The sequence below is a fragment of the Benincasa hispida genome, chromosome 11 (genome assembly GCF_027475165.1).
Source record: "Benincasa hispida cultivar pf3 chromosome 11, pf3_genome.v1.1, whole genome shotgun sequence".
In the NCBI taxonomy this organism is placed as follows: domain Eukaryota; kingdom Viridiplantae; phylum Streptophyta; class Magnoliopsida; order Cucurbitales; family Cucurbitaceae; genus Benincasa; species Benincasa hispida.
In genome coordinates, this window is record NC_143488.1 from 10,668,464 (window position 1) to 10,693,391 (window position 24,928).

A 24,928-nucleotide genomic window follows, 5' to 3' on the forward strand; every position below is an offset into this window, starting at 1 on the left:
TAGCGACGATGGCACTGACAACCATAGACGGGCGGCGGCGGGCATTGCTGTCAAAGGAAAAATTGTTTATGCCAGCGGCTGATAGTGAGTCTTGCATGAGGAGGATTTGCGAGAGTGAAAGAGAAAGGGAGTTCCCAGTTTTACATATTCTATTCAGCAGCAATTACAAACAAACTAGAGCTCCAAAAAACGATCCAACCATTTGAAACGAGACACTATATGTCCCTAATAGACTGACCAAAGTTCAGTACGATCCAACGGTTCAAACTCCGACAATCAACAATCTTGTGGAAGCTGTCATTCAAAATTCAAACTGCTGTCTTTCTCTCTGATTTTCCATCTTTTTTTACTCTCCTTTAATTTTAAATATCTCAATTCTTTCAATTTTTTTTTTTCAAATTTTAAAAAGATAAATAAAATATTTTGTCACAATATCTCCAAAATCTCCAAAAGTTCTATCAAACTAATAAATCAATTAATTTCTTAAATTACCTTAGTTTAGACTCCAAAAACCAAAATCAAAGATATAAAATTCATCAGTTTGATACAAATTAAATTCTTTCAAATATTTAAATCAATTTAAAATCACATAAAATTAATTATCTCTTCAATTGTTTTATATTAGCTCCAAAATTCAAAAACCAAAGAAAATTAAAGCCAAACAATCTAACATAATTAATCCTAATTTATCCAGAATGGGGGATGTTACAATAAATATAAAGGCATTTTAATTTTTTTAACATATGCTTTTGTTAAATTGGTTAGAAATTAAAAAGTACATTCAGGCATTCATAATAAATAAGCTGTGTAGTTGGGCTTAAACGTAGAATTTCATTAATGACAAATGAATGTCCACCGTCCATAGGGCCACTCCCATTTTTGTCTACTCTCTTCAATAATGTTGCACCCTCTCCACAATTAATTCCACTTCTAAACTCTCCCATTTTAATGCTATTTTAGCCGTTTACTGTTGTTTCCCAGCTTCCGCTTCCTTCTTCTTCTTCTTCTTATGATGTCTGTTTTTTGTCTCTGCTTCTACCTTCTGTTTGGTGGCGCCGCCGCGGGCGGTGGAGACGGCGGCGGCCACTCCCGGGAGCTCGATAACACACCCACCTGGGCAGTTGCTGGTGTTTGTTTCTTTTTCATTGTTATTTCCATTGTCTTGGAAAAAGTTCTTCACAAAGTTGGAACGGTAATTGATTGGTTGCAATGGATTTCGCCCTTTTTTTTTGTTGGCTTCCATTCTTCTTACTCTTGTGCATGCTCTCTCAATTTTCATTTGGGGTGTTTTCTCAAACCATCTGCTCACTAACTCATCACTATGAATATGTTTTCTCCACCCTAGCTTTCTGAGTCAATTGGTAATTTAGCAAGGTATTCTGTTGGCAATTAGTCCCTTCATTTCTGATTGTTTTGTTCTTGTCCTCTTAGTGGTTGACAGAAAAGCACAAGAGTTCTCTGTTTGAAGCTCTGGAGAAGGTTAAGGCTGGTACTACAATATTCATACATAAAACATTCCGAGTATGAGAAAGATAAACAAAAACAAAAAAAGGATTGACATTCCACAAAATTTGTGCAGAGTTGATGATTTTGGGTTTCATTTCCCTGCTTCTGACTTTTGCACAAGCATATATAGTCCAAATTTGTATTCCTCCGGCCATGGCAAACTTCATGTTGCCCTGTCACCTTGAAGAGAAAGATGACTCATCATCTGCAGCCGGTGAAGACGAACATCACCGGAGACTACAATGGCTAATTCGAAGATCGTTGGCAGGAGGCCACAATGTCGCCTCGTGTAAGGATGTAAGAGCACTGTCCCATGATTCTTACCCTTGGTTCTATAAACTTAATTGTTGCTAAATAGTGGAAGGTTTATAACATTGTTCATTCTTTCAAACAGGGTAAGGTGTCTCTTATATCTATTCATGGATTGCATCAGTTACACATTCTCATATTCTTCTTAGCTGTGTTTCATGTCCTCTTTAGTGTTATAACAATGACACTTGGAAGGGTGAAGGTAAGGTCTTGTTTATTTATTTATTTTTTGTAGGATTTTGCATTTCTTGTAAGTCTTTCATACAACTACTTGAATCAATTCTTTCCATTAGGTAAAGTGCATACATAATAAAGTTGGGCAACAAGTATTAGGTACTCTTGTGTTAATATCGTTCTCTTTGCTATAACATTCGTATCGAATTGTTCGGCCTTTTGCAAAAAGAAAAAAAACTTTTTATCATGTTGGGGAATGATAAGCTTACTAGAATTTCTTTAATTCAATTCAGCTTAGCATCTCATTATGCTGACTTGAGTCCCATATAAAGCAAAATGCAGCGTATTAAAGCAGGAAAATGATCGATCTGACAAGTGGTCTTAGTTATGTCATGTAGTTAACTTTTGGGATCATTGAGGTGCGAATTTTAGCCTACTTTATCACGTTGTTATTAACGGAAGTGTTTCTGCTCAGATTCGAGGCTGGAAGGAGTGGGAGCAGGAAACTGCAACCCATAACTATGAGTTTTTCAACGGTATGTCATTTTTCACTTTCAATAAATTCTGTGATTGTTTTATCTCATGGATTCAGATCACAGTTTATTTTCCAATTTCATTCCATGAACTTTATAGTTTCACATCCTTGTTGATGTAAAATTGGTTATTTTCTTTGTACAGATCCTGCAAGATTTAGGCTTACTCATGAGACATCTTTTGTGAAAGCTCACACCAGCTTTTGGACACGTCTTCCTTTCTTCTTCTACATTGTAAGAGAAGTTTCTCAAAATTTCTTTCGATATCTATATTTTTCAATATTTTGATCAACATTTCAATGAATTTGAGAGCTTGACGCTTAATCAACAGATAGGAATTTGAAGGCAGTGGAGGGAGAATGAAATAACTCAGATTTGATTATATGTTGCAGGGCTGCTTCTTCAGGCAATTTTATGGGTCTGTTAGTAAGGCTGATTACTTGACGCTGCGCAATGGATTCATAACAGTGCGTTCTCATCTTCTCGATTGCAAAACTCTATATTGATCACAGCTTCAACTTTTAAATAGTGATATAATACTCTTGTAGGTTCATTTAGCACCTGGAAGTAAATTTAACTTCCAGAGATATATTAAAAGGTCTTTAGAAGATGACTTCAAGGTAGTCGTCGGTGTGAGGTAATAGTCTGTCATCTAAATCCATTTTAACTTGGAACAAGATATCATTTAATCTTACATGATCTTATCTTACCTCGATCAATTCAACATATTATATGCCTTGATCAATAACTTGTCTTCTTTAATGATTTTGGTGGCAGTCCTGTTCTGTGGTTGTCATTTGTGATCTTCCTTCTCCTTAATCTGGCTGGTAAGATAACTTTCCTTTATCTAATGATTCTGATTTGACAAATAGTTTGATAAAATTTGATTATAAAGAAAACTGCTTCATTTTCAGGATGGCATACATTGTTCTGGGCATCATTTATCCCTCTGATTGTAAGAAAAATCTCTTTCTTCAGGGGAAATTCACCAGATTGGCTAGTTAGTTATTATTCGATAATGGCTCTTTTAACCTTACACAGATAATCTTAGCTGTTGGATCAAAGCTTCAAGGCATTTTGATTAGGATGGCTCTTGAAATCTCTGAGAAACATGCAGTGGTCCAGGGAATTCCACTCGTGCAAGGATCCGACAAATATTTCTGGTTCTGTCGACCTCAACTGATTCTTCATCTCATGCATTTTGCTTTATTTCAGGTAACCAAAATCTCCCATATGTAGCACATAACCTTAGGAGTTGTTGCAGTTGAGACTATATCTAGAGAAAACTGTGTTTTGGTGTTGGTCTGATCATTTTAGTTCATTTGCTACATGCAGAATGCATTCCAGACCACCTATATTTTGTCTACAATGGTATTCTTCTCAACCATTATATCGACCCCTTTCAATTCTCTGACCAAGAATTAAGTTCTATTTATGGTTCATGAACTTTAAGAAGGTTCATTTTGCTTGTATTATAATTATTATTAGTCTGAATTAGTCATGTTTAATGACATATAATGTGAATATAAATAACTATCTGATGAGACAATAATGAACGTGACAATCAAAACATACTGTTCTGTGGCCCTGAGCTTAAAAAGTTCACATAAGATTTCTAGAGTGTGAAGAAAAGGGAAAGAAACAAATCATTGCACAGTATCTAAGAGCAACGACGGTACTTTCAATTGAGATTTATACAACAACTTTATGTAATACATAAGCTACATTAAACGATATGGTTGTCATGTGCAGTATTCTTTTGGCCCGAATTCCTGCTTCTCTGATGGTCTGATCCTTACAATTGTAAAAGTTGGTATAGGGTAAGTTTGCTTTTCTTCCCTTCATATGATACGAAAGCTATAATTATCTTGTCTTCTATATAAGAGCTTTTTGACCACAAGGTTTGCATCTGCTTCGTAGGGTAGTAGCATTATTTCTATGCAGCTATGTTACACTTCCAATATACGCCCTTGTAACTCAGGTATATATGTATATCTTTTCTTCTTCTATTCTCTATGACTCAAACATACTGTTGTGAGGCAGAAGGGTTGATCGTATTATGGCGTTTATGGATTAATGCAGATGGGTTCGAGTATGAAGAGGTCCATCTTTGATGAACAGACATCAAAGGCACTCAAGAAATGGCATGAAACAGCCAAGAAGAAGAAGAAGAAGCGGGTTCAACGACCCTCAGCAACTAAAACACTTGGAGGTAGTTCGAATGTTTCACCTCTACACTCCTTTAGACGCTCATTGCGACGGTTTAAAACTACGGGACACTCCATACGTGTGCCTGCATATGAGGACCTTGAGTCGTCTGATTACGAGGGCGATCCATTAGCAACACCTAAACAAGTATCAACAAGCGAATCGATTAACATTGATGTAGATGGAGATGAAATACAACAAATTGCTGAAACAGACCAACCCCACAGTCCAAAGCAAACTAAAGAAGAAGTAGATGAGTTCTCATTTATAAAGCCTGCAGCACCACTGAAATAAATAAGCTTGGTGGCCATAGCTGAGAGCTTGTAAAGGTATTAAGATTTTGCTTCCACATATGATATAGTTTTGATTGAGGTCACCAAAAAAATATGAATGTACCATAAAGCATAAAACATAAAGTCATGGTTTGGTAGAACAGTTGCAAAGATGTAATGTGTTGTGATTTATGAAATATGTATGTAAAGAGATGAAAAGAAAGACAATTTTGCTTGATTATATCATGGAGATAATTAGCAGTAGCTTCTTAAATGACTTTGTTCTTGTGGGCATTCTAGATCACCTGACTTTGGCAATGACATCTTTGAACTTAAGGCAATAAGTAAAAAAATCGATCCTATGATACACTGAAAATTTGATATTAGTAAGTTTTGTATAACTAAAGAACTTATAAAAAAATTAATTAAAATAATTTTTGTGTTCTTACCATTTCTTTATATTGCACAAAAGAATCTTGAATTGGATTTTAAACTATGAGATAAGTATGAGTAACACAAAACCAAAATATGGAGTGGCCCACCTCCCTCCTAAGTTGTCTTCTTCTCCTCTTCCCTTCTAACAACCAAAAGTCTCTTTAAGATTTTCCTTTTTTCCAAAGAAAGCACCACAAACCCTCAATACCGATCCCTTCTCTTCTCAACGTTGTGTGTGTGTGTGTGTCATGACTCGCTATATCAGAGCTCTCGCCGGGAATACTTCGTTGGCACCTCCGCCGGAGGCGGTGGCCATGGAGTCGGACTTCGTGGTCATTCTGGCGGCGTTGCTGTGTGCCCTAATTTGTATGGTAGGGCTGATAGCGGTGGCTCGGTGCGCGTGGCTCCGGCGTGGGGGAGGCAGTGCAGGAAATCAGGCGTCGGCGAATAGGGGACTGAAGAAGAAGATCCTGCAGTCGCTCCCAAAATTCAAGTACAAGTCGACGGGGGGAGAGGGGAAAATAGCGGCGGAATGTGCGATCTGCCTGGCGGAGTTCTTGGAGGGGGAGGAGATCCGGCAGCTGCCGCAGTGCGGGCATTGCTTCCACGTTAGCTGCGTAGACACGTGGCTGGGGTCCCACTCCTCATGCCCTTCCTGCCGCCAGATTTTGGTAGTGGCGAGATGCCAGAAGTGCGGGCAGTTTCCGGCGGTGGTGCAAGGCGGCGCTGCTCACAACAACGAGGAGGTGGAAGATAACAACAGGGGTTTGGGATTTCTGCCTTGACTCAACGCCATTTCATAAAATTCAAACTAAGCTTAGCTTCAACCTCTATTTATTTCTGGTTTCATCACACACACAAGATTGAGTTTTGTGTGAATTCTTTTTTCTTTTTTTTTTCTTAATACAAAAACAAATCTTCACCCATAATGTAAACAATCCCCTAATTAAAAAAAACTGCACTTGTAAATTCTAGCTTCTTTGACTCTTTTTTGTGATGAATTTGACTCAAAGTTTTTTGTTTTTTGTTTTTTGGCGTTCTACATTTATTTTAGTTAAATTAAGGTTAAATTCCAAATTTTATGCTCGAGTCTATTGGCTTTTAAAATTACAAATTCAATATTTGAGCTTTTAAATTTTATAAAATTTTCAGATTTATCATATACAAAATTAAATTTTTTCTTCTATGACATCAATAGACATAAGATTTAGATTTATATTTAATGGGTCAATTTTCAGATTTATCACCTACAAAATTGAACCTTTTCTTTTATGACATCAATACACATGAGATTTAGATTTATATTTAATGGGTCAATTTTTAAAAAAATAAATGCTGACTTAAAATTGAAAATATATGACCTATTAAATATGTTTTTCTAAAGTTGAACAACTGAATAGACATAAATTTCACTAGTAGTTTAACTTTAAATTAAATATCACGGGCATTTTAATCTTGAATTTTTTAAAGAAACATTGTAGCATATGTCGTTTGAGTTTTAAGAATCTATTTAAAAGGTTTGTGATGTTACGGTCTACTACCTCAAAATAATTGAAAACTAAGTAAATACAACAAAAATAGAAAATATAAGAACTTACATGAAAAGCTCTCAAATTCCAATTAATTAAACAAAAACCATGGTCCACTAATAAAAAAAATTCATTAGGTAAAAATATTTAAGTTAGTACACCCAATTTTTGTTTCAAACTATGGTGATTTGGAAAAGACGATTGTCTTTTACTTGCCTCTTGTAAAGGAATATTAAAATGTTTTAAGTTCGCTACTTTCTTAAACCTTTTGGACGTGAAATTGCAAATTTATCAAAACCTAATACAGTTTTTCTGGTTTGCAAATTGAGGAACTTATCCTCGACTGGTGCTCCAAAACGACGACCAACAACAGCACTATGATCATGGAGCTGAGGTCCAAGTGTTGTGGCAATGGCATAGGGACATACTGAGCCCACAAAGAATGGAATGTGTTCAAGAGGTTGGCGTTGAATGGCTCCTAGTGAGACCTAGAGAGATTGGATGGCAAGAGAAACATTGCCACACTCGTCAAAGTTATGGAATTTGATGAAATTGATAGATTAGGTTAAAAATCGGTATATCCTTGTAAAGCTTTTTCAAATGAAATGTATTTTAATTATACGTCAACTTTTAAGATAGAAAATCGAACTTATAACCTAAAAGATGAGAGAGAATGACGACCAAATGAAGCTCATTTTGATCCTTTTGTTATTGCATTTTGGCATTTTATAATAGTATAAACCTAATTAGAAACATTTAATGCATCTAAGATGAAATTAGAGTGTCTAAGTTGTCAAAAAGTGCTATTTAAATATTTTCAAAATTTTCAAAATAGCATCTAAACCAAACAATATAGGTTTCATCGTTTCTCCATATATATATATATATATATATATATATATTCCAAATTCACTAAGAACAATATAAAAACGAAACCAAAAACTCGTAAAATAAGATTCACAAACGAAATCGATTCTTATTTGATATTATGAGAAAAAGAAAAAGAAATTTAATTTTGCTTTAGGTATTGTGATGTATTCCTTATACTTTTAGATGATTACTTTCTTTTCTTTGGGTTTTAGGTTTTCTCAATTCTCTTTCAAATTTGGGTTTTTTTCCCCCTTTTTTCTGATATTTTTGTGGATGATTCCTTCCTTTGATGCCTCCAACCTCTGTTTGCACTCATTCATTTTTATCCCTTTTCTTCACTCTCATTAATCTAATTACTCTTTTCTATTTAATTTAAGTTTTTAAATTATTTACATAAAAAAAGAAAAGAGAACCCTTCCCTTTATTCTTCTACACATAAAATATATTGAAAATAAACCTAGATTCTCTTTTTTTAAAAAGAAATCAAAATTTAAAGTTTTATGAGTTAGAGGATTCTTATTCCTTTTGGCTACTTTATCACTTTTTAACATTTTAGGCTCACATAATCTAGTCCTACTTTAATTTATGAAAGCACAATCTATTCAAAATATTACATAGGAAATTGATGTGACTTTGATATTATAGTCTACGTTTTCAAGTACATTGTCAGTTTACATATAATAACATACTATCAAATTTATGGTTGAGGAATAATTAGGTCTGTTTAGTAACTATTTTATTTTTTATTTTTATTTTTAAAATTAAGTCTATTTCATCCACGTCTCTTATAATAATTTGCACATCATGATTAAATTTTTAGTCAAATTTCAAAAAACAATAACTTTTTTAAAGTTACTTTTTTTAGTTCTCAAAATTTTGCTTGATTTTTGAAACTATTGATGAAAAGTAGATAACAAATGAAGAAATTTGGAGATAGAAGTAGTATCCATAGGTTTAATTTTAACAAACAAAAATAAATAATAAGATGATTATCAAACAGTGCCTTAATGATCAGAAATTACATTTTTAAAACTATACATAAGTTTTCCCATCAGTTTGATAACTATTTTGTTTTTTGTTTTTTTTAAATATCTATTTCATTCACGTCTCTTACAATAATTTGCATCTTTCTTAAGTACCATGATTAAATTTTTAGATAAATTTTAAAAAACAATAACAACTTTTTGAAAGTTATTTTTTGGTTTGTTTTTCCAAACCATTGATGAAAAATATATAACAAATGAAGAAATTTGAAGGTGAAAGTAGTGTTCATAAGCTTAATTTTCAAAAACAAAAATAAAAATAAAATGGTCATCAAACGAAGCCTTGGTGATTAGAAATTACATTTTTAAAACTATACACAAATTATAATATGAAATTTAAAATTACGAGAATTAAATCATTGAAAAATGTCACTGTAACCCAAAATGTTAGATATTGAATCCTCCTAAGCTCACTCGTCGTTGAACTGAAATTTGAAAGTAACCAAAACTATTATTTAATTTCGGTTCCTAGATTAAAAACTTATTTTATAGAATTTGAAATACCAAGACTATATTTGATAAGTATGCTCGTGTTAAATTATCAATCAACTAAAAAGTTAAAAGTTGTTAGGTATGGTTATGTACACTTAATTACATGATACTCCGATAATTTTTTTTTTTTTTTTTTTTTTGTCTAAAAGCATGATGATTTGAATTACACGAGCCCAATATGTCTTAACTTTACCTTTAAAGAGAGAAATTTTTATAAATGGCAAACTTTAAAAAGTTGATAAATTTGTCAAAAGAATATTAATCTTATTTTCCTTAGTTTGTTAATTTCATATTATATAGACTCATATTTTTATAACACTGTTAACAAAACATCTCCTAAAAGCTACACCCAAAAGAATGATTTGGTTAAAAAAGAACATATTTACCTAATTTTGATCACGAAAACAAAAGTGGAGCTAAAAATTAAATTAAAAATGAGCAGTATAGTTTATGGTTTGACTGATTAATTATCAATTATTTATATTAAAAAAAAATAGAGCATCTTTGGATTTGTATATTTAATCAATATTGTTCCCAATTTTTGTAAAACAAAATTCTTAGACCACCCAAAGAAAAACAGATATTAGGCACTAATGTCTTATCGCCACTCATAGACTTGGAGCCATTCAAAGCTCTATTATATTTCATTATTCCTCCCTACAATTATACTTCTTTCTTTCTCTCTTTCTTTTTTAATTTAAAAGGTATTCGTAAGTTGACTGATATAATAATGCTTGGGGTGTCTATAATTCTTAAGTCAGTACTCAACAAAATTATATCAACATTATTGAAAAGTTTGTAGAGTTGATTATTTAACATCAATTTATGAAGTTCGGTGAGTCAAATACTCTCTAAGTAAGTTGTCATCTAGCCATGTCCAATTTTCCCATGGGAATGGGAATAGGAAGAAATGTCCAATTTTTCTACAGAGACGGGGATTTCCCCATTAGGCGGGGAATGGGGAAGGGAGTGGAAGAAAAAAATTCCCCATGAGCTAAACGAGGACAAAGACGGGGAATGCATTCCCGTCCCCGCCCCTGCTCCGCCCTGTTTCCCGTCCCCGTCCCGATTAGCTAGTTATCTAATGTTATGTTATTATTATTATTATATAAATATTACATTTAAATTTCAAATTTGATTATTTATTGGGAAAAATAATGAATATGTTTAAATTGAATATTTAAATTTAGATTATATATATGTGAATAATTTGATTTATATTTATTTCTTTCTACTAAAAAAATTAATTAGCTTTTTTAAGTCAAAATTTGAGTAATTTATCTTTAAATTCAAATTTTCAGGTAAAACAAACCATAATAAACAATTTTAGTAATAGAGTTAATTATTTAATTAAAATTTACTCATATTAGTGATTTAAATCAATTGATTTTTAAAAAAAAAAAAAAGAAAAACAAAAGAAAAGGGAAAAAAAAAGATAACGAGAAAAAAATCCCCGTAGGGAACAGATCCCTGCAAATTTCCTGTGTGAAATCCCCACCCCAATCTCTGTGGATAATTTTACAGGGATGGGGAATGAAATGGGAAACGGGATGGGCATGGGGAATGACATCCCGGCATCGGCCCGCTTCATGGACATCTCTAATGTCGTGTGTAGAGACGATAAAGAAAGAAAAGATAGAGATACCTTCTCATGTACAATTAAAATATTTAGTGTGCATTTATTAGATAGATATCAATTATCCATATCGAACATCTCATTAGAGGGAACTTTTGGTTGCAATCAACAAATATACAATCTCCCCTCTACTATATATTGAATGAGTTCAATCAAATAAGAAGATTACGAGTGAGTTCAATCAAATAAGAAGATTATGAGGAAGGTTGTTCTCAAATGGATATGAATATTTTGATGGTGTATCTTCATCTACCTCACCTTTATGTTTGACTCTCTTTAAAACATCTCCCATTTTTCCTCCTACTTCGTGTGCTTATTACCATCTTCCACGTGGTTACAACTACACCATTGTTTGTGACATTAGAAAATATACATATTCATCATATAACCTCATACCACTTGTCAATAATAATATAGCTTTTTTTTCCCAACTAAATTAAATAATGTCCTAATGGTGGGGTGGGGGACATTAGTGTAGGTAAAAGTCGTCTTCTAATTAAATCACGATGCTATGTTCTTTTTAGGGCTTGATGAATTTACATTTGGTTTCATACTTCTGCTTAACATCGTCATATACTTAAATGGATAACTATTGAGATTAACAAATTCGGAATATGGACAATATAATTACGGATAACTATGTCCTTTCTAGAGTTTAATTAAGCTAAATGTTAACTACTGAGATTAACAAACTCGAAACATGAATACGTAAAACTTATCTCTTAGACATAAATTCATTACGAAATCCATGAACCGTGTACTCTTAACTAGTCTAATAAAAATTAGAGTAATACTTAAGTGCATTTCATTTTCATACCTCCTTCAATCAAAAAGAGAAAATATATATATGTGAGAAAAATAATATTTTAAAAAATTTGTCACATGACAATTTATTATCATACATTTGGGTGACTTGTACAAATATTGTGCATTTTTCTAAAAATAATGGACATGAAAAAATGATAATATGTGCGAAAACAAAAGGCGAAAATGATGAGTACCTTCAACACCTTAATTACCTACCGTTAGACCCAAAAAATAATTATTATACGATTAAATATAGAAATTTGGAGGAGAAAACGACTTGGTGTAAACATAGGTAGCCTCTGCCTCTTATAAGGAATACAAAATTCAAGCGTTCAAAAAGGCAAACTGATTAAGGCCAAGGGAATGGACAAATCTTATCAGAAAACCATTCCCAACTCACAATGACTTACTCCCGTGACACCGTCACCAAACTTAATTCCATACCTAATTTCTTCTTCTCATCTACTTTGGGCCAATGACCCAATATTTGGGCTCAAAATGTCAAACGACTTCTTTAAAAAAAATGTCAAATCTCTGTCGACATCATCGTCATACTAGATTACAAAATTACCCTCCCCTTTTGTCTTCCATACGAAATTTCTCCCTTCAAACATAACGGTACTCTTGTGTGGAAGTGTCACTCGGTATTCTTGCATGGAAGTGTCGTTCAATCTCGCTTTGATAAATTGTCCATCTGCTGCCGACATTCAAAGCTCTTGGGCAAATGAATTTAATCTTCGCCGTGCATGTTGTGTATGTTTAGGTTTTGGGTTGGAATCAGTCGACACGTTCTGTGAGTTTCGGAGTTTAGTAATCGGTCGCATCTGTTTGTATTTTGGGTTTCAATGTGTTATATGTCATTAAGGACGAAGATGAGCTATAGTTAGAGCCAGATAAGGTGAGAGCGAGATTTGCGACAGCAATATAGGTGAAAGAGAGAGTGAGATTTGCGATAGCGATATAGGCGAAAGAGAAAGCGAGATTTGCGATAGCGATATAGGCGAAAGAGAGAGCATAATAGGTGAAAGCGATATATGCGAGAACGAGACAATCGAGAGCGATCCAAGCAAGAGTGAGACAAGCAAGAGCGAGTCTAACGAAACTTAAACATAATGTATGGTTATTGATTTTTTTTAAGAACCTATCATTTGATAGATTGAACATTCATTTCATGCAGGAGTACTTTAAGATGTCTAAAGGTTTGAAAATACATAAAGTTGATCGATTTTCTGAGCAAGTAACAAGCTTGGCCCACATTGTGAATGCCAACAAGATTGTGAATGAGAAGCTTACCTGAGGATAGTTAAAGATGTTCAAAAGAACAATTTTTGGGCAATTCGTAAACATGGACATTGTATTCAACAACCCACTTGTCCACCATATGCTATTGAGGGAAGTGAAGGTGAAGAGAGCTAACTCGTCAATTTCTTTGTTAGAGGAAAGGTTGTCACATTTTTTAAAGATGATTTTATGTTGATTACTAGTCTGTGGCGGTCCCCTAAGTGAATTCTTCAAAGTGATGAGTCCTCAAAAGAACTTGTAATTATGTACTTTGGTAATCAATCGACTTCGAACTCACTCCACCTGAATTTACTAGAAGAAGAATACAAGAAGTTGGAGTTCGAAAATGATGATAATTTTGTTAAGATCACTTTAGTGTATTATACAGAGGTTGCAATGATGGGAAAGAACAAGAAGAAGAGTGCAGTCTATCATACATTATTTTTAGACGTTGAAGACTTCGATTATTACAACATTCTAGATTGGGATAAAGTTATTTGTGAGAGGACCCTCGACGCCCTCAAGACTGCATTGAATGATAAGGTTGGTCTATACTAGGAGAAGGTGAAAGGAAATAAAAATTTACATCCTAAAGTACTCTCTGCGTGGATTTTCCCAAACATTCTAGGTAGATGTTCTTTAACATAAGTTTATCTTTGGTTTACCATTAACATAGTTTTGAATATGTTTTGTTTCATATTTAGGTATGGACGTACAAGATCCTATCATCGGTAGCGGCAAACATTGCCACTCGAAAGATTAAGGTAGTTGTGCCTCGTATATTACGGTGTTCATGCTCCTACTCGGTATCATTCAAAGTATTGGAGAGAGACATCTTTTAGTCTCAAAATGTATGTGTAATCTAGCCACAGTATGTTTATTTGGTTTTTATATTGGCACTAACCATCTTACTGGGTTGGGTTGTGTTAATTCAAACAAAAGTCAGAGAGGGTCTTATCATGTTCGATGCTAAGAAGAAGTTTCGGGACACCCTAGTCGATTGACGGGTCGTAAGACAAGTACATTCCGACGTTGAGAGTTTGGGAAGCTATAGTAGTTCACAAAGTGGCGGTATTTCAAATGGGGACGATAGTTCAGAAAGTGGGGATGGTGATGGGCAAGAAGATGCTCAAGGTGGAGAGAGGGATGGCGAATCTGAGGATGACATAGACATCCATGAGTCCATTTACACCTCCAGTGAGGATATGTTTCATGATGTGCTAGTGGCTCACATACATCCTGAGCCTGAGGAGGAGCGTAAACATGTGCCCACCTTTCAATCGATATTCTTTAGTTAAAGAATTGAAACACTCTGCACTATTCGACGTCATGTTGTTGTATCTTCGTTCAGTTTGGTAAACATGTGCCCACCTTTCAAGACCGATATCCTCCAAATATTTCGTTACAACACCATCTCCAAAACTACGAAGTCAGTCCCAATGTGATTGGAACTCTGACATGCAGAATGCCCTGACTGCATCCTTGAACATCCTATCAATCGTATTGTCCTTAAAGTTTGAAATGATATTATTTTCTATGTGGTACGTGCACAATCCATGAAATTTCATGGGGAAAACTGCACAAATGGCATTGTTGATAGATAACGCTTGATAGGACACGAACACCAAATTAGGGGGTTCTCCAATGGAACACTTCAAATTCGACATAAACCATTTCAATACTCGATCAGTTTCATTATCCACTATGGCATATGCTAGTGGGTATACTTGGTTGTCACTGTCCATGGAAACGCCAACCAACATGATCCCTTTGTATCTTCCTTTCAAATGCGACCCATAAATAATTATCACAAGTCAGCAACTTGCAAACCCTCAATACAAGGCCCTAATTCCATAAACATATAATTGAAATGCACATCATCTTCAAATTCAATTTCAAACATTGTACTTGGATTCTCCATTTTTTAATGCTTCCTCATAAGCATGTAAGATGGTGTATGACTCTTCTAGAGTACCCTTAGTGAGAGCATAGGCAGTTTCCCTTGCACGTCATGCTTTGTCATAACTTATGTTTACGTCATACTTTTTTTTCATATCCTCTTGGATGTGATGAGGTTTATAAACACGTCCTATGCCTATAAACTTGTCTTTGATTAGCTGGCCAACTACCACAGTTGTTGCTTGTCTATGGTCATGATTCAAAATTCCAATAGAACATGTGTGCGTCCGCATATACTTTGTGATCTTGAATATATTATACCTTGATATTTTTCACTGCACGAAGGCTCCACTTATAACTCTCCTCAATACATTTGAGAATGAACAAAGACTTACTTGACTTCCTTACCTTATATTCAAAATTATGGTTTATGGACAAAGTAGATAATCTCGTTTTCAAGTCACTTTTACTCAAAAAAAAAAAAAAGTTGACCAACTTCAACATCTGTCCCAGATGAAAAGTACCAAGCATAATCAATTCTCCTCTATGAAATGAATACCTGGATTGTGGAACCATTGAATCCACTACATAGGACCACAATCTATAGAATCCAATCCTGTTGATCTCTCATTACCAACTATGAAAGGACCACGCTCTTCTGGAGGACACAATCCATTGAATTCAATCCTACTGACCTCTCATTACCAAACACTGGTCGATTACTCTGAGTTTCTCTTTCCAAGTCTCATGGATCAATGCGGTCATTGTCTATTGATAATGTTGATGGTTGAGTGTTCATAGACAATGAAATATCTTCCTCTTCTAGATTAAACTCATATGATTTCTTGTGTTGTCTGTCTACACTCGTATAATCATTATAACTCATATTCACATTTTCATCATGGTTCGATTTTAGCATTACAAATAGTTGAACTCTAAAAAGATCTTCTCGAAAAAGAAAGAAGCGAACATCACCATCGTTCCGTATGTATTATGGAAGGACTTCATAGTCAAGCTTATATTTAACTCTCATGATAACATCAAACTCTGAAGAACTTACATTTGTAACCCTGTAAATGTTAGTTTTAAGTTCTCTATACTTCAATATAATAGGTACAATGATTCCTATCAGCTCGCCTCCAATATATAGACTTTGGTTTTCATCCCAATCACCTCTGTATCGAATGAGTAGACACTTTTCTATCATCTTACAAAGCAAGAGAACATTTGTTATTAAGTTGTACAAGCAGATGAATATCAGTCCATTACACAATTGCAATTCTGCTCTCACTCTCTCACGTTCTCGCTCTCTCTTGCTATTGCTCTCTCTCGCTGTCGCCTTCACTCACTCTCACTCTTTCTTGTTGTCAACCCTTGGTAATGATCTCTCACTCTCACTCTCTCACTCCTTTCGTTGTGCTATTTACAAACTTTTTTTGACAAATCACACAGCTCCCATGAAACCACATTCTGGAAAAAATCTGTTTCAGTCTGAAAAACCCAATTCTGGAAAACCTCGTTCAATAAAACTCCGTTCAACAAAACACCGTTGAAGTGAACCCCGTTCAACAAAAACACAGTTGAAATGAAGTTAGATTTTAAAGAATTCACCATTATATGTTTAGGAAATTAACGATTTGAGGTTTCAAATAGATTATTTCGTGAAAATTGTCAAATCATTCATACACTAACAAGCAATCACATCATGAAGGAAGATCGAGAGCGACAGCGAGAAAGGCGAGAGTGAGTGAAGCGAGAGCGAGACCATATCGTGAGGGTGGAATTCCCGTAATCTGGTATGGCAATGACGTCAAAAAGAAGATCATTTGGCATTTTGGGCCCAAATATTGGATCATCCGTACAAGTTTTCCCTTCATCACCATCACTACTGCCTCCAAACATGATGGCCATTTTCATCGCCAATTTTGCAGCTATTTCTCTCCTTTGAAAAATCAGGCGCCAACCTCAAGATGTCACGCATGTTCCCTATCTCAGACACCAACAGCTCTAAATCCTCAAGATCATGTTCCCTATTTCGTAGTCAATTTCAAAATCAGATTCTTTTTCGGACAAATCTGATTGAATAAAATGAAAAGGCCACATACTTAGAATTTTAACTAACAGATGACAGAATGTACTAAAAACTAACGTGATGCAAAAAAAAAAAAAAAAAAAGAAACAAATAAACAAGCCCTTCTTCTTTGGGTAATGATGGCTTGGTAATCTTATCTCCAGATTTTAGAATCATTCCAGGCCATATATGAGCAGAAAGAGCACCATACCATAAAAGCCTTTGAACTCCTTGTATATCACGATCAATTGACAAACCTGTAGATAATAGTATAATTATGTCATTTAAGAAAAACAAGACAAGAATGAAGAATGTGACTCTGAATTCATAAGATAGTTCAAATTATCGCTTTGTTGAATTTCTACAGTGCATTTGCCAGCAATAATTTCAATTTCCTACTGCTACATATGTGATATGAAAGGGATAGGTTTCTCAAATTCAAACCAGTCAAAGAGGTTTCATTAAGTAATTATCCCTAGACAGTTGGACAGTTCTTTGTTTCAAACTATACTAGTTTCCAAGACCGGAGCTATCAACCACCCACAGCCAACTTGGCCATCTCTCCAAAAGATCTATTTCTATTTCTATATATGCCAAGTTAAGATCTATCATATAATAATCCATAAGTTATGAATTGGAAATACTTTATGAAGATACTATTGAGTACTTAAGCACCTTGGAGAACCATACCCCAAAAACCAACTATTGAGGTGAGAGAGCCAAGCCACTTAAGTACTACATTGTCATCCCATTCTAACCAATGTGGGACAAAGGTAGTCCATACTATCTTGGTTCCTAACAAAAATCAGCAAGATTATATGGTAAAGAATGTACCGATCAATTTTGGTCCAAGCGAATAAAATGAAAACTTGGTTGAAATTCTTTGGTCAAACGTTCTAAAATTTCATAATCATAATTCTGAATGTAGACTAGAGTGGAAACTTTTCTTTGTTTTCCTTCTAGTGGAAACTTATTAAGTTGAGACAATTTCCCTTTTTCTTAAATAAAACCACATAAACAAACAAACATACATACATACTTGTCAAAATCTTCATTGGACAAGGATCTTACACTTATCAAAATCTTCATTGGACGCACTAGCCTCAATGAACTGCATATTCAGCTGTATCTGAATACTCTATAGAAGAGTCATTAAACCTCTCCTTTTGCAGAAGTTTTCTATACTCAATATGAACTGGATGACCTGGAACAAGGTCTACTTTATTTCCTTTGCATAATAATACATCAATTTTTTGCAGATCAACATGAGCGACCCAATCCTGAAGTGTCGTCACAAGAGATGAAAGCTGCAATGATAAAATTAGTAGCAGATGACATCAACAAAAAATTGATCGTTACAATTGCAGTTTAGAAACTAAATTCCCAGGAGACGTGATATTTGAAAAGAAACAAAATGAAATGATGCAAATAGAAAGGGCTAACATCGTTCGTGTCAAAGACCATGACCAAGGCAGCCAACTGATTGAACATAGCCAAAGTCTCGATGAATAATTCCTCATGCAAATGAGCCACCGATACAGAGACATCAGCTGTGTAATATTGTGTATTGATAGTCCAACTGGTTGCCAAGGAAAAATAAATCCAGTTTGAGCTCAAATTTATACCAAGCAACCTAGAAAATGCTAGTAATTTTCATTTTGGCCTACATAGAAGGATGTTGATAGCTAGAAGAAAAATGAAAAATTCTTCCACTCACCCATGGGCCGAAACTTGAGATGATGAATTCAAAGCGTCTTCAAAGTCCACAGTGAGTAATCCTACAATTTCAGGAAAATATTGGGTACTGAAAATATCAGTCTCTCTGATGCAAACTACCAAGTAATATGATTTTTTTCCTAATGAAAACAACAACTTTCATCGAGAAAAATGTAATAATGCAAGAGCATACAAAAAAACAAGCCCACAAAAGGAGAGCTCCCAATATAGAAAGGGACCCCAACCATGTAAAATGACACCTACGGAATTGTTACTAAAAGCCTTCGAAATCAAAGCTCACATAGAAATATGGAAGCAAACAAGGGACCAAACCTCACTAAAGTCCCTTTCTACTCCTCTAAAATTCCTGCTATCCCATTCACCTCCACAAAATCCATAAAATCGCACACACCCCAGCAAGCCATAAAAAGCAACCCTTCTCCGACAGATCGAGGAGGAACTCCTCAATCATAACACTAGTATCCATGTGGCGAGCAAACATGAAAACAACCCCACTAACTTATTATGCTTCTTTTATTATGCAATGATTGAGAACTTCAGTAGAGTCCGTACGGTACCAACTACCAACGGGCATAATAATAATCAGCTTAAGAAACTGCAACCAGTAAAAATTGAAATAGCTTGAATTTAGATATGTAAGAGAAAGAGAATTACTAGAGAGGAGGGAGCACTTGACAACATTTGAGGATCCAATGAAAAGGATGCCAGGTTGGCTCTCCAAAGGAATTGTATTCAGAGGTAATTCTCCACCCATGGTTATTCTTTATTTTGAACTCCAACCATCAAATTTTCTTCGAATAAATGTACCAAATAAAGAACACGTCAAGAAATGGCCAAAGCCTTTTGAGGTTTAAAGAGGTGTAGTGTAGTTGAAGGATCTTCAAGCGTAAGATTTGAGTTGGAGTAAATTAAAAATCATTTATTTCAATTCGTGTATGAGGATAACAAACAGAAAAAACAACCAAAGAAGAGAAAATGACATACAAACAGAAAGTTAAGCTTAAGAATATTAAGCCCGGGGATTAGACTGAGAGGTTTAAGTAACCTGGGTTTAAGAAAACTATGTTTGGTGGGCAGATTTTAGAAGTCTGGATTTAAGAAGCCTGTGTTTGGAGTGCGAGCTTAATAGCCTGAAAATGAAGTGCAGATTTATAAATCTTTAATTTGTGAAATATTTTTTTATATTTAATCATTGGTTAGATTTTAGATTAGTTTAAATTTGTCATGTTAATTATTCTAATATAGTTAGAGGTGGCGACATTCGCCAAAGTTGGCCTGCTATGGTCGCCAGAGGGTGGTGGCCAGAGTTGGTCGATGGCAGTCGGTGATGTTTGGAGGTTGGCTAATGTGCTTCCTAGATTAAATTAGAAAAATAAAATAAAAAAAGTAAAGGGTAATCCATGGATTTGAATAGTGTTTACTATTCAAATTCATAGAAAAATGATGTAAGAAGCTGAAGCTTCCTAAATTCATGCCCTGAACAAGGGTTAGGCTTAGGATGCATAACATCTAATCTCAACCCTTAAAACAAATATTCCTATATAATAGTGTTTACTATTCAAACACATAAAAAAAAAGATGTAGGAAGCTTCCTAAATCCATGCCCCCCACTTATTTCTCAGTCGTGAAAGTAACCAAGTACACCAAAAGTTGACTAAATTCTTGAGAAAAAGAAATGAAATGAGTAACAAGATCTCGTCCAGTTTTTCACTATATACTTGCCATTGGTAATTTTTTACCACAACTCCTCCTGTTCCATTAAAAATTTCTGAAGTAGTTACCATATAATGCTTCATTCCTCATGTCTAAATTCTTAAGGAAAATATCTTTGAAATGAGGTATAAGGTAACTACTTTTTCACTCCACAATTCCTGTGGGCAACTATGTTCCACAGTTCCACCCATTCCATCAATGCAAACCCAAAATGAAAACAGATTGGAAGTGGAAAGAATAAATCATGAAAGATCTAGATAACTAAACCAACATAAATGCAGTGCACAAGTTACAGATTATCCAAAGATTATCCTGAATAACATAACAACCTTCGTCGAAAATGCTATTAATATATTTCCATCTATCCCTCCCCGTAAACTTCCCAAATCAATAATTATATGAGAGGGTCCATAACAAGCATTCCCTTCAACAGTCATTCTTAACATTGGCCATTGTCTTCAAATTACTTCTCAACAGCCAACTTTGAGAAACCCAGGCACGACCTAATCAATCACTCTTCCCCTCCTGAGAACCAATTTCTTGCAGGTAATGTTCCGCATCCAATGCTGCCATGCAACCTGTACCATACGAAATAAATCTTAGCTAGCAGATAGGAAGCAACTTCACTTGATCAACCGTTTTGGAGGGGAAGTGAAAAAAATACATGATTTTCGTACAAAAAGAAAACTTTTTAAGAGCAAAAGGAACAGGGGGCTAAATTTAAAACGAGGTAAATCCCATCGTCTTAGCTTCAATAAATAACTTTCCAAAACAAACAAACACACGCGCGCGCTAAATCCCCATCTTCTTGTTCTATATTTTTCTTCTTTTTTTCTTTTTTCTTTTTTTTTGTTTCAAAACTGATAGTTTAACCCAAAAACTACTAAATGGCTCTTAGACACATACTTTAAGCTAAAACCAGATTAATTTTACCTTTACCTTCAAAAACTTAAATTCAAGGATTTGGGAGGAAGGCAAAGATATAATTGGGAGTTTGATGACTGACTTTTTCTTTGGGAGGGAAATCCGGGAAGAAGAGTGGGGGATGAGAGGAATGAACATGTGGACATCTAAACCAAGATAATACAAAACGTTGTTGAATAAAAAAACATTACCAATTATTAATTAAAAAACAACATACGTCCACCTTCGTTAGTGTTTAACATATCACTATGTCAGGTCACTGGTTCAAATTGAGTAATTTCTCAATCTATAGACTAGAACTTCTAGCTTTTTAAATTTTGCAACCAAAAAGAATCTCAACAAAACATAAATATCAAAAATATAATTTATCCAGACAAAAAGAATACTGGTATATCAAGTTGGGAGAGTTTTCAAATTCTGAATAATACCTCAAAAATTATATTTAAAGAGCTGGTGGCTTTCGCTTAATAATAAACTATCATAACAACCTAAACACACATAAGTTACCACATGGTAACTAAACAAAAGAATTCAAACTAAAGAACTTAAAGAACCGTAGAGTTCTAAATCAAAGCTGAAAAAAGAAAAGAAGACAACAAACTGAATCTAACTAAGGAGTTGCATCAAGTACTTGGGAGAAGAAGGGTTGGAAACCAGATAACTCAATTTGGTAAGGGTTTATAACCCTGATGATTAGGAGCTTTCTAAGCCTGCGTTTGGAATTTTGCTTTTGAGAGCATTAAAAGTGATTATGTACAGCTTTGAGAGTTCAGTAAGATCGATTGTGAATGAATCTACTAAAATCACTTTTTCAATGCACGTTCTCACAATTTAAAAAGTTATTCCCTACTAGCTTTTAAATGTAGAATGTACCGTTACTTCCTAATATATTGAGTTTAACCAAGTTCTGTTCACTACCCCAGAACTATCAATATGTTTATCTCATGGGCATCCACAGAGGCATGAGCAGGTAGATAAATAATAACAGTCTGGAAATAATAGAGGAGGAAAGGAGAGAAGAATTTCATTTGACATGGACTTAAATGTTAAAATAATGAAGCAACCTCAAAATTAAACAATCTTTAGAAATAAAATAATTAATTTATTAGTTTTCTTTATTTTTAAAAAACAAACAAACAAATGGAACCACTAACCGCAAAAATGTTAAAAGCACAGAACTATCTCATAAGCCAAATGGTCTATTGAGAATATTACAAAATGGTAGGTCAAGATTAAACATGTTTCTGAGGTGCTATGACATGAATTTCCCTCTTCCATTCACACTCACACGCAATCTTTGAGGTTGAAGAAGTATGTGAGTCATTTGTATTTTTGGATGATTTGGGTTAAAAGGAATAGAAGCATCTTCTCCAATGGTTAGAGACAAATTTCGAGAATGTTCGGAAAATTACCACCTATTTTACGTCTTCATGGTGCACAAGGCATGTAGCTTCTTTAAATTATTTGCTAACCAGTATTTGAACTAATTGGACGTCATATCCTGATTAAATTAGGGAGAGGATTCTTCATCTTCTCCTATTTAGATCAATTAGTATGCATGTCTGGTTATGTTCCTCATGCCTTTCACTATTGAGATTACATCTTAACTACGAAACTAGATGCAAAGGCTCAAAACACAGGCACCAAGTACTTGGAAGTTCATCCTCATGGACTTCAATCATTTCCTTTTACTGGACTTTACGAAACTAGATGCAACGTTTGCAATAGATTTGGATATAGACAGTTCGGAGTTAACTTTTCGTTACATAATCTAATATACATCCACCTTCAAATCTACCACTAACAGAAGGAAGACGTTTGTTAATTTGTATGAGCTCATTCCCAATGGAGAGAAATGAAGTTAAGAAAATAATTAAAACAGGGAGAAGGAAAATGAGTATGGAAAGCGGAAACATTTTTACTGACCCGTTCCAGCAGCAGTGATAGCTTGTCTGTACTTCTTGTCTTGAACATCGCCAGCAGCAAAGACACCCCGGATACTGGTCTGCGTCGTCCCAGGCTTCGTCAACACATAGCCATCAGAATCGAGTTGGAGTTGTCCAGCTAAGAATTTGGTGGCTGGTTCGTGACCAATAGCGAAGAACAATCCGGAAACCTTCAAATCAGAAACCTTTCCGGAGACCAGATCATGGACCTTCAGACCTCCCAGTACTCGCCCGTTATCGTCGCCGTAAGCTTCCTTAACCACCGAATTCCAAATCACCTCGATTTTAGGGTTACTGGAGACGCGCTGTTGCATGATCTTGGAAGCTCTGAAAGCGTCTCTTCGGTGGATAATATACACTTTAGAGCCATACTTGGTGAGGAAATTGGCTTCTTCCATGGCGGAATCTCCACCCCCAATGACCGCCAAGGGCTTGTTTCTGAATAGAGGCGCAGCGCCATCACAGACAGCGCAAGCCGAAATACCTCGGTTCCAGTACCCATCGGCTTCACCGGAGCCAGGAAACGTCAATCGCTTGGCAACGGCACCAGTGGCGACAATCACAGAATCGGCGAGGACGGTTTTTGAATCAGCAAAGACCTTAAATGGCTTGGATGAGAAATCGACCTTGGTTACGGTCTCGGAGAAGATCTGAGTGCCAAAGCGAAGCGACTGGTTGCGGCAACGGTCCATGAGTTCGATGCCAAGAATGCCTTCGGGAAATCCAGGGAAGTTTTCAACGTCGGTTGTGGTAGTGAGCTGGCCGCCGGGGGCGATGTCGTTGGCCATCCATCCTTCGAAGAGAATAGGCTTGAGCTCGGCGCGGGCGGCGTATATGGCAGCAGTGTGGGCAGCGGGGCCACTTCCAATAACGCAAAGCTTGGTTTTAAGGGTCTCGGTAGCATCCGCCATTGTTGTTGAGCTGGTTGACCTGGAGGAGATCGGAGCGGAAGATACTGGAGAAGGAGGGACAGAGGTGCGGCAAATAGAATATAGCGCTTTTCGCAGTAAACTGGGAATGGTGTTCACGCCCCTATTATTCCCATTGGCTCTAAAGCGACTACTCATTCTGATTTTCTACCCTCTTTTTTTTTTACACTTTTGCGTTTTTTTTCCCCTCTCTTTTAAAATAAATAAATAAATAAAACAATAGTAAACATATTTATAACGCAAATGGCAATGTTTATGTTCACATTCGAGCATATCTTAAAAATAAGTGGTTCTTTTTTTTATGCCTATAGTGTGAAACAAGGGATGCTTATCCTTTGATTTCCCATTATCCGAAGTTAATCAAGGCATGAAGGTTATTCCATTTCATACCCCAGTTTCAAGTTTCAACTATGCATATGCTTCATCCCCTTACCTTCTTTTCTTACCATTTTTTATATTCCTTTTCTACTTTAATTACTCACTCTCTACAATTCCCTTTTTTTTTTTCTTTTTCTTTTTAAATCTCACATCTTCTCCATTTACTTTGTTTCTTTTAATAAAAACATAAATTTTCATTCAAACTCATATGAAAGCTCAAACGACTAAAAATGAGT

General features: G+C 35.1%; 2 protein-coding genes and 2 pseudogenes across 5 annotated transcripts; 2 read left to right on the forward strand and 2 right to left on the reverse strand.

Annotated features, from left to right (window-relative positions):
• Positions 1-825: 825 nt before the first annotated feature.
• Positions 826-5,276, forward strand: LOC120090519 (MLO-like protein 8). Of its 2 annotated transcripts, none has more exons than XM_039048233.2 (15): positions 826-1,192; positions 1,432-1,489; positions 1,580-1,803; positions 1,901-2,017; positions 2,465-2,525; positions 2,668-2,756; positions 2,915-2,989; positions 3,071-3,159; positions 3,300-3,349; positions 3,437-3,477; positions 3,564-3,737; positions 3,858-3,893; positions 4,275-4,342; positions 4,443-4,503; positions 4,605-5,276. In XM_039048233.2, exons 1-15 carry the CDS (start codon positions 1,010-1,012, stop codon positions 5,022-5,024), a joined length of 1,746 nt encoding a protein of 581 aa, XP_038904161.1. In that variant the 5' UTR covers positions 826-1,009; the 3' UTR covers positions 5,025-5,276. The 2 variants fall into 2 exon arrangements, with proteins under 2 accessions (XP_038904161.1, XP_038904162.1); XM_039048234.2 differs by having other exon boundaries at positions 973-1,192; positions 1,442-1,489.
• Positions 5,277-5,484: 208 nt separating this feature from the next.
• LOC120090520 (RING-H2 finger protein ATL80 pseudogene) lies at positions 5,485-6,411 on the forward strand (annotated as a pseudogene). Its single transcript, XR_016524650.1, has one exon. The product of XR_016524650.1 is annotated as an RING-H2 finger protein ATL80 pseudogene (transcript).
• Positions 6,412-17,046: 10,635 nt separating this feature from the next.
• On the reverse strand, positions 17,047-19,671 carry LOC120090540 (uncharacterized; annotated as a pseudogene). Its single transcript, XR_016524840.1, has 5 exons — positions 19,457-19,671; positions 18,783-18,843; positions 18,509-18,644; positions 18,137-18,372; positions 17,047-17,322 (listed from the first exon to the last, which is right to left on the reverse strand). The product of XR_016524840.1 is annotated as an uncharacterized LOC120090540 (transcript).
• A 1,073-nt stretch (positions 19,672-20,744) lies between these two features.
• On the reverse strand, positions 20,745-24,587 carry LOC120091506 (thioredoxin reductase NTRB-like). Its single transcript, XM_039049573.2, has 2 exons — positions 23,366-24,587; positions 20,745-21,093 (listed from the first exon to the last, which is right to left on the reverse strand). Exons 1-2 carry the CDS (start codon positions 24,450-24,452, stop codon positions 21,023-21,025), a joined length of 1,158 nt encoding a protein of 385 aa, XP_038905501.2. The 5' UTR covers positions 24,453-24,587; the 3' UTR covers positions 20,745-21,022.
• Positions 24,588-24,928: the final 341 nt, after the last annotated feature.